General features: G+C 43.6%; 1 protein-coding gene and 1 long non-coding RNA gene across 2 annotated transcripts in view; one reads left to right on the plus strand and one right to left on the minus strand.

Annotated features, from left to right (window-relative positions):
* LOC132252194 (uncharacterized) overlaps positions 1-12,755 on the plus strand; it is a 194,636-nt gene that overhangs the window by 75,986 nt on the left and 105,895 nt on the right. The gene's annotated exons all lie outside the window — the stretch shown is intronic.
* LAMA4 (laminin subunit alpha 4) overlaps positions 1-12,755 on the minus strand; it is a 172,826-nt gene that overhangs the window by 71,598 nt on the left and 88,473 nt on the right. The window contains exons 10-12 of the mRNA XM_006263095.3: positions 6,395-6,562; positions 4,975-5,168; positions 2,110-2,226 (exon numbers count right to left, since the gene is read on the minus strand). Of these exons, the coding sequence (XP_006263157.2) occupies positions 2,110-2,226; positions 4,975-5,168; positions 6,395-6,562 (479 nt within the window). The remainder of the gene's footprint in view (positions 1-2,109; positions 2,227-4,974; positions 5,169-6,394; positions 6,563-12,755) is intronic.

Below are 12,755 nucleotides of genomic sequence, written 5' to 3' on the forward strand. Positions count from 1 at the left end.
CCGGGGGGGGCAGCAGCGCTCTCCAGGAGGGCATGTGCCCCACCGTGTCCTCCCTACGTGCCACCTATGCCCAGAATGCTTTGCAGCCTTGGGCTGTGCTGTCTGCTTCAGCAGAGCAGGGCTGGCCCCTCCCTCAGCTATCACAGAGCTAAGTCACTAAAGCTTCTGCTCCCTGCCAGCACCTGTCAGCCTAGCAGGATGAAGGGTGGGGGGGAAAGGGAATGGACCCCCCCCCCCCCCGCTCCTGTCTGTCCAGGATAAGAGGAAGGAAAGTCCAAGGAGTGGAGAATTTTTTGTCCCCACAGCAGCCGGGTGAATGGGGTTGGCATAGGTTCAGCCCCATCCCCAGCCTGTGAAGGGAAGGGGCAGAATGAGGGGAGTGCAGTGGTCCAGCCCCAGTCCTGCCCCCGCCTCCCCAGCCAGGGTCTACCGAGTGCAGGGCTAAAGCCCCCACTGTGGGTATTTCAATCCCCTGCAGCCTGTGTCACCAGGCTGGGATCAGCTCAGCCCCACCTTGCCCCCTCCCTAACCTCCACCTGAGAGAGGCAGGAGGTGAGATGTGGAGGGGTATGTGGGGTGAATTAATTGGCCCATATGGGCACTGGATACCACCAGCTGGGGTCTGGGGGTGTGGGGTGGGGGGAATCCCCCACTGGGAGCTTTTTACTCCCTTGCAGCCTGGCTTGCTGGGCTGGCATGGGTTCAGCCCCACCCCCTCCCCAGCTCCCTGCCTGTGAGAGGTGGGGTGGGTAGGGAGGGTAACACACTGGCCCAGTCCAGCACTGCCGACCCCAGATGGGGTCTGTTCAGTATGGGGTGGTGAAAACCTGCAGTCTGGTGAGCCAGGCGGGGACCAGTTCAGTCCCCTTCCAGGGAGGGGACAGGGCTGAGCCACCTCAGCCTGGCTCACACTGGGCAGACCCTGGCTGGGGGAGCCAGTGCCCTGCTGGGCCAGTGTGTTCACCCCCCTTCCCCCCTACCTCTCACAGGTTGGGGCTGGGGTGGGTGTGGAGCTGGGCTGCAGTGAAGCAAAAAAACCCTGGTGTGGTCTTCCCCCATGCCAGGCAGACCCTGGCTGGAGGGGGCCAGTGCTGGGCCATGTTTTTGCCCTCATCTCAAAGGCATGGGGCTGGGGAAGGGGTGGGCTGAGACAGTCGTAGCTCTCCTAGCCAGGTTGCGTGTGAGGGGCCTGGAGGCGGTGATGATGGTGGTGGAAAGGAGCTGCAGGGCAGTTCGGGCATGGGCTCAAGGTGGCTGCAGCAAGAAGGGCCTGGCAGTGGTGAGTGGGAGGGGCTGCTTTTCCCCCACACTGAGCAACATCTTCTGCCCGGCTGCTGATGCTGCTGAGCATGGGTGGGAGGTAAGGTGGCTATCATAGGGCACAGTTCATCTTTGTCTTCTATTGATATGAAACTGGATGCCTTTCCCAGAATGTGTTGGTTGTATTTATATTTAACAATTAAAGGAGAAAAGCAAACTGGCAGCATCTCTTGTGCGCACAATTAGAATTACACATCCATATTGCATTATCCACCACAGAAAAGTGTATGCTTAGAGGTGGTTAATTTTCTGTTGCATCAATTTTCCAATTCAAATGACATTTAAATGAAAAGCAACATTTTGGTTTCAATTTTTTTTCCCAACCCAAATGAATTTTTGTGGATTCTTTTCATATTGGTAATAAAACATTCTAATTTTAACAGGAAAAATGGAAACCAAATCTATTCAGTAAAGTTTCTATTCTTTTAATCAAAACCCTATTTTTTGTTTCTATTTTCATTAAAAACCAAACATCTTGTGCCACTGCTATTTGTCCCAGGGGAATGCCCATGCCAGACATGCTCTGGGGCATGGCAGATTACCTGGGGTGGGGTAGGGGAGACTGGGGCCAGCAACTGCAAATCTCCTGGGGTCAAATCCCCCACCCCGTGCTGCTACCAGCAAGGGGAACTCCTGCGTGTGCAGTGTGTGGCTCCACAGATGGGTCTGAGTCTCCACATACTGCATTTCTGCACTTGTCTGGATGCAGCTATGATCTGTAGAAAACAAACAAAGCAAAATACCACTCCCCCAAGTACAGCATTTAAAGCAATATGTACAGGCACATACTTTTTGCATATCACGTAATTCTGAGCTGATCTGTCGTGACTCATGCAAAGCATCTGTGGCACTTTGCAGAGTACGGTTGACCTCATCGGTTTGTTCCTTGACTCTTTCAGCTTGCTCCTGAAGAGAAAGAAAAAATGTGTTCAGAAATGTTTTGTGCACTATTAAAGTGCAGTATTAATATTCTGAGATTTTTTAGTTTTCCTGTTCTCAGGGAGTCCTTTCTTTATTTAGAAAAATAAACACAATTTGGAAATACAATGTGAGCAGTTAAGGGTATGAACTATCAGGAAAGTGCACTGGCAGTTCAGAGCCAAATTAAAGGAAGACTTTTTCAAGTCGCATGTAGAATAGTTGGAGCTGGGGAAGATTTTGATTTCTATCTAGAATGATAGATACATTTTCCATGACAACAATAAAGCTAATGTGAATGTTCTCTTTGGTGGAGCATCTGCCTTGATTATGGAGAGTCATGAACATCAAACAATGGTTAAAAACAGAGAACAATTATGACCACATCCAGCACACTTCAGGCTTTCCTTCATAAATATGAGATGAGCTGCAGCTCGGCTGCTGCACTGTAATTATAAAACAAAGGAAGAAAAGAACAAAAGAGACTTTGTACATGAGGATCCTAAGATTCTGGTAGAATAGTTTACAAAACCAGGCTGCTTAAATTTTATATGTAACTATTATGCACTAGTTCTCACCTTCCACATTACTGTAAGTTTTTATAACTACCAACCCCAACCGTTTCGTACCAGATCACCCACCTTGAAAATTATGAAATTGACCTAAATTCTCACAGCTGGTCTACCCAGAAGTCACAAGGCGAGTCTAAAAATCATGACAATTAAACAAGGAAAAGAAAGAATAAATCACGGTTTTGTCAGTCAGATGATTTCTCACTCACTCCTGCATCCCACTAAAGTGCGTATGACAGTTACAAAGTGAAAATTCAAAGATAAAAATGTATACACTGTGTACTCAAATATGCTGGCACCTGCTCTTCCTTTTGCCTGCTCTCTAACTTCAAGTGTTCACCTACTCCCCCAGCTCAGGGTCTTTTCTGTTTCCCAGCAGCCTCTTGAATCCTCCTGAAGCCTCTTAGTCGGCCCTTATCTCCAGCCTGCACAGAAGGGGGCTTTCCAAGGGCTTTAATTTTGAGGAGCCATCGTGGTGTGTGTGTGAGAGAGGGTGAGAAACTGAGGCAGCTATTGCTGGTAAGCTCGGAGGAAGGCAGCTATCTCTGTGCTTGTTTTGAAACAAAACAACGCTTAGGGGTGCACCAGTGTTGTAAGCCATAAGGTTGCTCATGGCACAGGTGTCCTACTGGCCATGTAAGGACACTACAGAAATCCCATGCAAATTCCTGGGTAGGACTTCGCAAGTAATTGATTTTTCATGTCACTCATCTATTCCATTTGGCCCCAAATTATTTATATATATTTTTCACTGAAACCAAAAGATTTAAGCAATTATTTTGCATGGAATGGTCATGTTACCAGGTACCTTTGCAAAAGCAAAGGCAACAAAGGGCTAGTGGAGGCATGGGCGACTGGTGCCCCCCCAGTGATCAGTCAGTGACCGTGGCCAATCTCAGCCAGCGGGAAACAGCCGTGGCGCTCCCAGAAGTGGCTGCGGTGCTCTCACTCCCCAGCCAGCTCTTGCAGGGGGGCACTGGCACTCCTGCCTACCCCCTTGCCCGTGAGCACGGCCTGTCAGAGGATGCACCAGTGCTCTTAGGGGGTGTACATGCACCCCTGTGCACCCACTATGCATTGCCACTGAGTGGAGGTAGTCCTATTTATCCAATAATCCATGATGTGTGAGTCCTAGATTTAATTTCTTCAAGTAAAACTGAACCTGTAACAGCCCCCTCCTTATGGAGGATGCTAATCATTAGGCTATAGGGAGACCAGTCTTTCCCTGTGTTGTTGTTCTACTTTGTACAAATATTAATGGAACCAGACAGTGTGTAAGAATAATTTTAGTTTGTTGGTCAGGGTTCTCATCTGGGAAGTGGGAGAACTAAATTCAAATCCCATTGAATCAGGCAAAGAGTTAATTAGAATTTAGATAGCCCATGTTATAAGAGAGTCATTATCTTTGGTTTAATGAACCTATAAGTATTTTACTTAAAGTGACACAAGAAGGATTCAGAGGAGGTACAGGAAGTCAGTCTCCACGAGCATGGCTAGAATGCGAACTGCATGGTTTCTCTTAATGCAAAGCCAGTTTACTTATACAAACACAGGCTCTTTTCATGTTTTTACTCAGCATGTTGTATATGAAGCAGCCCCCACGTCATCATTGCATTTAGAATAGCTCTGCTGTGCTGTAAAGGAGCCCCCCTAGCTTTGTTGCACAATGTCTGAAATATATGTGAACAATAATGCCAATATGTTATGTAGTATGTCATTGTCATCTTCTTTAAGGTATTTGCCTCTTACTGTAACTTCACAAATAAAAAAAATAATAGTACATGGTATATAGCCCACATCTAGACTGAGAAAGTAAAATTCTTTCTGCTGTGGGCCAAATTACATCTTTAACTATGGTCCTTTAATCATAATTATAAAGTGAGGTTCTTCTCTGAGAAGCACAAAGAGATAAAGGAACATATGTAGAGATGACATGATTAACCAAATATGGAGCTGGAAATGGACTTTTATTTTGTTCTATTAACCAGTATTTACACTGCCTCTGAGAATAACAGCTTCAATTTACCAAACAACATCTCAGGCAGAGGAAAAGCTTAGTACTGTCACTGGCAAAACAACACAGTTTTAGAATCTAAAAATTAAAATGACCTTATTAGTGAAAACAGATTGCCCAGACACACAACAACATCCAGACTGTACATACCTTGTAGTCTTGGAACTTGGCTGTGTTTTCTTCATTTATGTCCTCAGTTTGCCGGGCATAGTCAAGAGCCTGGTCCAGTGTCTCCTGTAAGTCTGAGATCTTCATGTCATGGTCATTGATCTGGTCCAGTACAGTAGGGAACATAGATCTGGTGGCATTATATAACACCTGCCACTCTTCAGCTTGCCTTAGCACTACAGGAAGAGACAGAGGATATTAATTAATCTTTCTGAATTCCATTGTTGTCTCCTGTTGCAGAAGCTTCTAGCCTACCTCCAAGATATTCCAAAGAGATGAAGATGAAGATAAATGCTTTCAGAAGAAGTTTACATATACCAGCACGAGAAAAACATCATGACCTGTCTTTGCTGTCCTTAGCTAGGTTGCCAATAAAATCACATTTGCTAGGGCATTTGAATATTCACCTATAATATTTAGCTAGTTTTTTAAATTAGTCCTGCTCTTTTGAATAGGAAAAACTTGTTTCATTTTAACTTCATCTGAAATATAGAGACATGAAATTCCGGTATTTTTTCTAGGTTATTTTCTCTCTGATGTGGTGCTTCAGCTAACTCTCAAGGCTTGGACAGTTCCACTATTTAAAGGGGGACATTCATGTTAAATGATCCATTGTAACTGTTCAGTCTGTCTGCTCATATTATGAGATAAGTGAACCTAAACCACAGTAATTTGCCTGTGAATGAAACTGGAAGAAATTATTATGGTTTAGCTTTACTTATTATGGGTTGAGAATGGACAGATGAAACAGTTACACCAGATTCAGATACACCACAGCCAGTTTTTTTTTAATGCAGTGTAACTCTTTCATCTACTCATGCCTTTATTCTCTGGATGGAAGAGTTTTACACTGCATACTGCTTTATTCCAAAAATTACCTAGCTTAGGTTGGAAATGGTGTAAGATAACTGTAACACTGATTTCCCACCATGTAGTTTCAATTATCAGCTGGGGAACCTCACTCAAATCAGTAATTCCACTAGTATAAGTTTGTAGACCCCCATAATACTGAATCTAAGGTGTATCTAAAATTGATGTTGTTCTTATTGTGCCAGATACTAGTTTACTGCCACCCTTCATGTTGCTTTTTTTATTTGTCTTTTTTAAAGAAGCAGTCATGGCTAAATCACAGTTTTCTCATGTCCAAGCAAAAAATAATAATTTACAGTAAGCCATAAAGGAAGAATGTTTATCGGTTCACAGGTTTCCTATGCTTGTCATGATAGCACATATTCTCAAGCTATGAATGCTCCAATATCCCAGTAACTACTAAAGTCAACATATTCTGAAAGGAGGCTCAATATAGATTCAGAATTGCCTGTTACTATGACCTGATCACTACTGGAGAGTTGTTGTCATGCTGGATCTTTTAATCAGGTGGAGAAACAGAAAAAAAGCTCACACTTTTGTGCTGCATCAGCCTCATCATCAGCAAGTTTCTTCTGACTGGTGAAAGGCTTGCGACTTCTGATTTCCCTCAGCATCTCCTCTGCCATGTTCAGCTTTTGAATGATGTCTTCAGGGCTCAGCTCATGTTGAATTCTATAGTATATCATCTTACTGCTGATTTCTGAGGACAAAGAAAAAGATGGTCACTCCAACAATACAGTGACAATTCTGGAATACGTACTGTATCCAGGTTGATAGCAAATGAACATTATTACCACTTGCTGTCACGCTAGGGATCTCTACTGGTGCCATTGATCCAATTCCACAATTTAACTTCCAAATAGCACCTTTGGGTATGCACAAAGATTCATCAGATGGGTCAAGAGGTGAATGGGCCTGGACTATATGTAGTACTTAGGTTGCAAACTCATTAGGGAGGAAACATCATCTTGCTGTATTTGTGGAGCCCATGGCACGTGATTTAAGACTGAGTCCTATGTACTTTTGCAAAACAGTATTGGTTATTAAAGAATAACAACAGCAACATGGAAACTTTCTTTACTCTGGCAATATACCTGCTTGAAGAGTTTGAGGCACAGCACGTGCATCTACATGAGATGCTTTATTGAATAATTGACTAAATAGCTCCACAGTAGTATCATTGTCTACATGTGTGCCCCTATCATGCCAAAGGAAATGAATTAACTCTGCTGTAGGATAATACTGCCCAACACAAATACTATTCTATGGTGGACTTATTTATTCTGTTAGCTAGCCCTGCACTGTAGCACCCTTGTGCCTCAGTCAACCCCTCTGTAGCATGCTGAACCAGGACAGAGCAGCTCTGGGCTGGCAGACTGACCCCCCGTGCACACATGCCCAAGAGCAATAAAATTGGGTGCAAATTATGTTACATTAATATCTCATGTAGACCTGCTCACTGAAGAGACAGTATGATGAAGGTGGCATGTTGCTGCCCATGTTAAAACTTTTTAGTGCAGACACAGGCCTTGTTTCAAACTGCAGGTCTGGATTTCAAACTTAGTTTCAGTTATCTGAATCTAGAGGCTTTGAATCAAGCCTGTCTCTAGTAGCAATCTCCACCTAGAGACTGAGCTCCTAAAAGCAGCTTTACTCATACTGGGCATGTCTACACATGCATCAATGTGCCATATTTCTGCACATTAAGTTTAGTACCTGTAATAACAGGCACCAGTGCATGCTCTTTTTAGTGATGCTAATGCTCAGTAGACTAAATATACTGCGGATTAGTGCATTAGCATGGCTTTGCTGTGATGCACTAATGCACAGTAGAATTAGTTTACTGTGCATTTAGCATCTCATGTAGATGTGCCCATTGAGTAGCACCTTTGCTCCACCAATCACTACATTGCTTTTTTTCCTTTTCTTTTCTTCCACTTATACAAGCATACACTTCTGTGCTGACCACTCTCTCTTTACTATAGAACCTTTCTCTTTCCACAAAGGACAGTAACAGGGAATAATTGCATCCTGAGTTTTAAGTAGGATGGAATGATTTGGTTTTGTAAATAGTCACCTGAGTGACAGTCTCTTTTATGGTGATGATTTCCAAAAAATGTAATTTCTGTTGTGTTTTATATTATAGCCCAACTTGCAGTTAAAAAATAAACAAATATACCTCTTTCTTTGGTCCTCAATGGAATTAAAAAAAGTAGTACAAGTACAATACACACCTTGACCAGGGAAATTTCAAAGTAGATGACACAAAGTAAAACTGACATTAATATTTTGGCTCGCTAACTTTAGAAATGGCAGTCTTCTATGGGTTTTTTTACCCCCCCCACAAATAAATATATTTGTCAGCAGTAGCATAACTAGGGAACAGGTGAATGGGGCACCATTCTGTAGTGCTTCACACCCCTATGCTTTTGTGTTGGACAGCATCTTTGATAGGGCACTGAAATTGCTTGCTATGCCTCTGTTTGTCAGATTGTCACAAATGTTTCCCAGTGTTTAAATATAAGTACACCTTTTATCCTACCTTGTACACTCACCTATGTTTAGCAAGTCAGAAAGTTCTATCACAAACCTATATGCCACTACTATTTGTGTGTGCACAATACAAATAATTTTGATCAATTGACCAGGACATTTAGCAAGTTTAGCCCTGGCTAAACCCTTGACATACATACATATAACACACATCACTAGATTTTTTTATCTCCATCAGAAAGGGGAAGCAATAAAAGTAGGCAATGGGGGTATAAAGCAAAAGAGTCATGTCACAAAACCCAGTAAAATTCAAGGGGTTTGTAGGGTGTCATAGGGTTTTTCTTATGTTTGTTTCACTGATATTGTGCATGGTCTTGTTGAAAAACCAACACTGTGTTAATTTTTTACACTTTTCACAATTATCAGCATAATTAATTATGCTGTATTAATTTCTGACACTTTTATCTCTGGCTGTATATATCTTTATGATTTTGAATATTGTTTATCCAAAGGAAATGAGGAATGCATACTTAAGCAAAAGGGGGTAGGTAAAACTGCCAATTAGCTCTTACTATTTTATTATTAGAGCAAGAACAATTGCCACTTTCAATCACAGGCAGAAGGGACTACTACTGAGATGGGCACCCAAGGTATTATCTTCCTCTAATGGGAAAACAACTCTACAATAGCTAAAGTATCTCAGAGTAATGGACTATTAGCTAGAGGAATTTTAGCTGCCCCTGGCAGGAAAGAAATTTCTAGAGAATCATGAGACTCATTAAGAATTGAGACAATGCTGATGTGGGGAGCTGGGAGGGAGTGCTGGTTTGGAAGTATTTAGGGAGTTGTCTTGGAGACAGAGGAGTCTTTGAATTTTCCCAGGCTGGAAGAGAGTCCAGGTCCCTAGAAGACAGGGCTGGTGAGATCAGCAGGACTGGAAACACTGGCAGGACTCTCAGGAGTGCTAGGTTGTGACCAAATGAGAGAGTAAGAAACTAATCTTATCTTTTTGTTCTGTCTTCAAACATACAGTGTGTTCTGTTTGTATTATTTTTCCTCCTACATAATAAATCCTTTAATTGTTTTGTCTCCTTACTGATTGTCTGTGGTGATCCCTGGGCAAGTGATATTCCAGATTGACCCATTCTACAGAAATGGGGACCTAAAAGTTGTTCACAACCCTATGGGAAGCCACCTGAAGCTGTCAGAGATTCCCCTGCTGCAGAGCTGAGGTCTGGTAAAGGGCAGTGGTGCTAAGGCTTGTGGGGATAAGGAGTTATCCCAGTGCAAACCTTGGCCTATTCTTTGAGACAGGTAGCAGGAGAGTGGGGAGAAACTTGGGGGCATGCGGGGGATGGGTTTGTGATAAGTCATACAAAAAAGAGAACAAAGGATAGAAAATAATGTCATAGGGGAGAGAAAGCAAAAGTCATAGTAGGGTTGGAATGGGATGGGATGGTAGAAGTTGCGATTAGAGATATAGCACTTCTCTGAGGCCCTTTTGGCTAGGGACAGACATTACACATAAATTAGTTTAAGTGATCAGAAATTGGTTTAAACTTGTAACAAAACAGATGTTCAGTGCACATAAACAAGTTTGAGCATGACTGAAACTGGTTTGAGATAAACCTGATTGAATATAGTATCAGACTTAACTGATTTGGCTCAAGTTGGTTTATGCAATGTCTGTCCCAGGCCCCTTGCTGTTTTAAGATAAACCAGACACCCCCAGCATCCCAGCATGGTCTCTGGGCTAGACAGGGCTCTCTGCTCCACAGCAGGGCTGGCCCCTCCCCTCTGCTTCCTGGCTGCAGCTCCACAAACTGTGGGCTGCTTCCCCTCTCCCCTTACCACACCCTGCTAAGCAGAAATTCCCCCCTCCCCTCTGCCTTGTGGAGAGGTATCTGTGTATTAGTTAGCAGACCACATGTTGGCTACAGTCCGTGCTAAATCAACAGGCAGAATCAACAAGTAGCTGGTAATGTCTCTCTGCTGTTTTCCTAATTGGGTGATAAACATTGTTATCAATTCTCTGTTGGGCTAATCAGAGCTCCTGCCAGAGTCTGGCCATGCCCCCCTCAGCTGTATGCTATGGAAGGAAGGGAGGGCTGCTCTAGCACCCCCTGGCTTCTAGCCTGAGCCACTGCAGGCCTGTGCCTGTATTTCTGGGATGTCTGTCTGGTTACAAAACTGGTTTAGCCTAGCCAGGTTAGACTATCCTGCAAAGATTCAATCAATTCACGCTCAGGCTTTTTGAATGTCTGTCCCTAGCCTTTAGGCCTTGAGTCCTCCAGAGTATAAGGTAGCAATTGTTCAACAGTGTAAAGACATACTACCTCAATCAAGCAAGAAATGAAAAAGAATGAAGTATCCAACTTAAGTTACAGGATAGAGAGGAGGTTATGCTAGGCAGATTGTAATTACCTAAAGTAATTGAAGGAATAGTTACTATATCTAAGGAACCAGTGCTTAGCTGGGATGATGCAGTTTATACCTAACTCTGCTTCTTTCATAAAATTTGCTAATGGGACTTCTGATGAGCAAAGCAGGTCAGGATCTGAGCCTTAGGTCTCATGTGAAAAGAGTCTGGAGCAGGCAGTTGTAGCTGTAAGGGACCAAGACATAGGTGATCACCAGGTTAAAGCCATGAGCCAGAAGCTGGCTGTTATCAGGCTGCCTGAATTGGAGTCAGGAGTAATGGGGCAGAGGGACATGATGAGCTGGCAAGTCCAGAGCAAAAACTTCAGCAGGCAGGAAGTAATAATGAAACCCAAGACTAGACACAGAAGCATCTGTCCTTTTGAGTAGTCTGCTGGGCACTGAAAGCGTGGCTGCTGGTAAGGTGTTAGCTATGCCTGTGCAGGCAATCGAGGCCAGCTGTAAGTAGTGAGACTGTTGGCAGCCAGACTCACTCAGGTAATTAGGGACAAATGGAGGCAATTTAACCTGCTTGGTGCCCCGACTCCTGACAAAAGGAACATTATCAATCTCACAATATTTCTTAAAAGCATGGCTACTTATTCCATGCTGATGTTAAAGGAAGAATCTCTCTTACAGCAGGGGTGTCAAACCCATCTGGCCCCACAGGATTGGTCCATGGGCTGGATGAACAGTGAGGAGCTGGCTCCATGGGCTAGACTGAACCCTTGGACTGCCCCCCCTCCCCCCACACTCTATCTCTCCCTCCTCCTTGCATGCCAGATACTGTGCCCACATTGCCTGCTCCAGCTGGTCTACCATGTGCATTGTGGGTCCTGGACTGGTTGGAGTGTGACGGCATGTGACACAGTCCTGGACCAGCTAATGTGGGTACTGAATCCAACATTTGGGGGGATCCATGACCATGCTCCTCCCCCCCCCCCCCATATGCCAGAGAGACTGGAGAAATATGGCACCTGATCTCTCTGGTCCAGGGTGGGAGCTGCAGCTCACCTCTCAGACTGGCTGAAGTAGGCAGCCTGGGTGCTGGGTCCAGCATGCAGGGGGGGTCCAGCACTGGCCCCATGTGGGTCCTGGAGTTGGTACCACATGTCTCAGGCCCTGTGTGTGAAGCTGGTCAGGCACCCCACGACATGTATCATGAATGGTTCAACTTGTGACTCAGGGCCAGCACTGGGGATTGGATGAAGTGGCTGCTAGGGCTGATCTGCCTCATGGGCCATATCTTTGACACCCCTGTCTTACGGTGTCAGATAAAATTATTTCCATAGTACATAGCTTTGGCAGGAAGGTGTCTTACCTAATTATTGGCTACTCAGTACAAAGGCCAGGTCATATCAGTCTAACCTTTATGTTATTAGTCATCAAATATACTTTTTTTCCTGTTGTCTGTCATTGCTAATGTTATGTAAACATGTTCTGTGATAGACCTGAGGCATTTATGATGAAGGTGCAGAGGGAGTAGGGAGACTTTTGAGTGCATGTAATTTGTTTTTTTTTTTTCTTCTAGCTACAAAAGGAGAGGCTGCAGTATATTTCAGGGTTTAATCTCAGGTTAATACATTCATAGGATAAGAATATACCATTGATATGCTGGAATATGGATAATAATCTCTGACTAGAGGGTTTTTCTTCATTGCAATTGTGCTTGGCAAAATGCTTGCTGTTATTATTTGTTCCTTGATATATAAGATAATAAAAACTCTTGCAAATGCAAACAGTCTCATAGTCTCTAAATCAAAAAAAATATTTCTTGATCCATGAATTAATACGATAGTTTATTTTCTAGTTGTAAATATGCCTATATTTTGATATTTTTGTTAGTTATGGCAATGCTTTTATTGCTTCAGTATTACACAGAGGTTGACTTTATAAGTGTTATTTGTATCCCTTAACAGTCAGTTAGAGCACAGATGAGTAAAGCTTTGAGACAGTGGGCCAGAGATTGTCACGATATTTAA

Source organism: Alligator mississippiensis, chromosome 1 (genome assembly GCF_030867095.1).
Source record: "Alligator mississippiensis isolate rAllMis1 chromosome 1, rAllMis1, whole genome shotgun sequence".
Lineage (NCBI taxonomy): Eukaryota > Metazoa > Chordata > Crocodylia > Alligatoridae > Alligator > Alligator mississippiensis.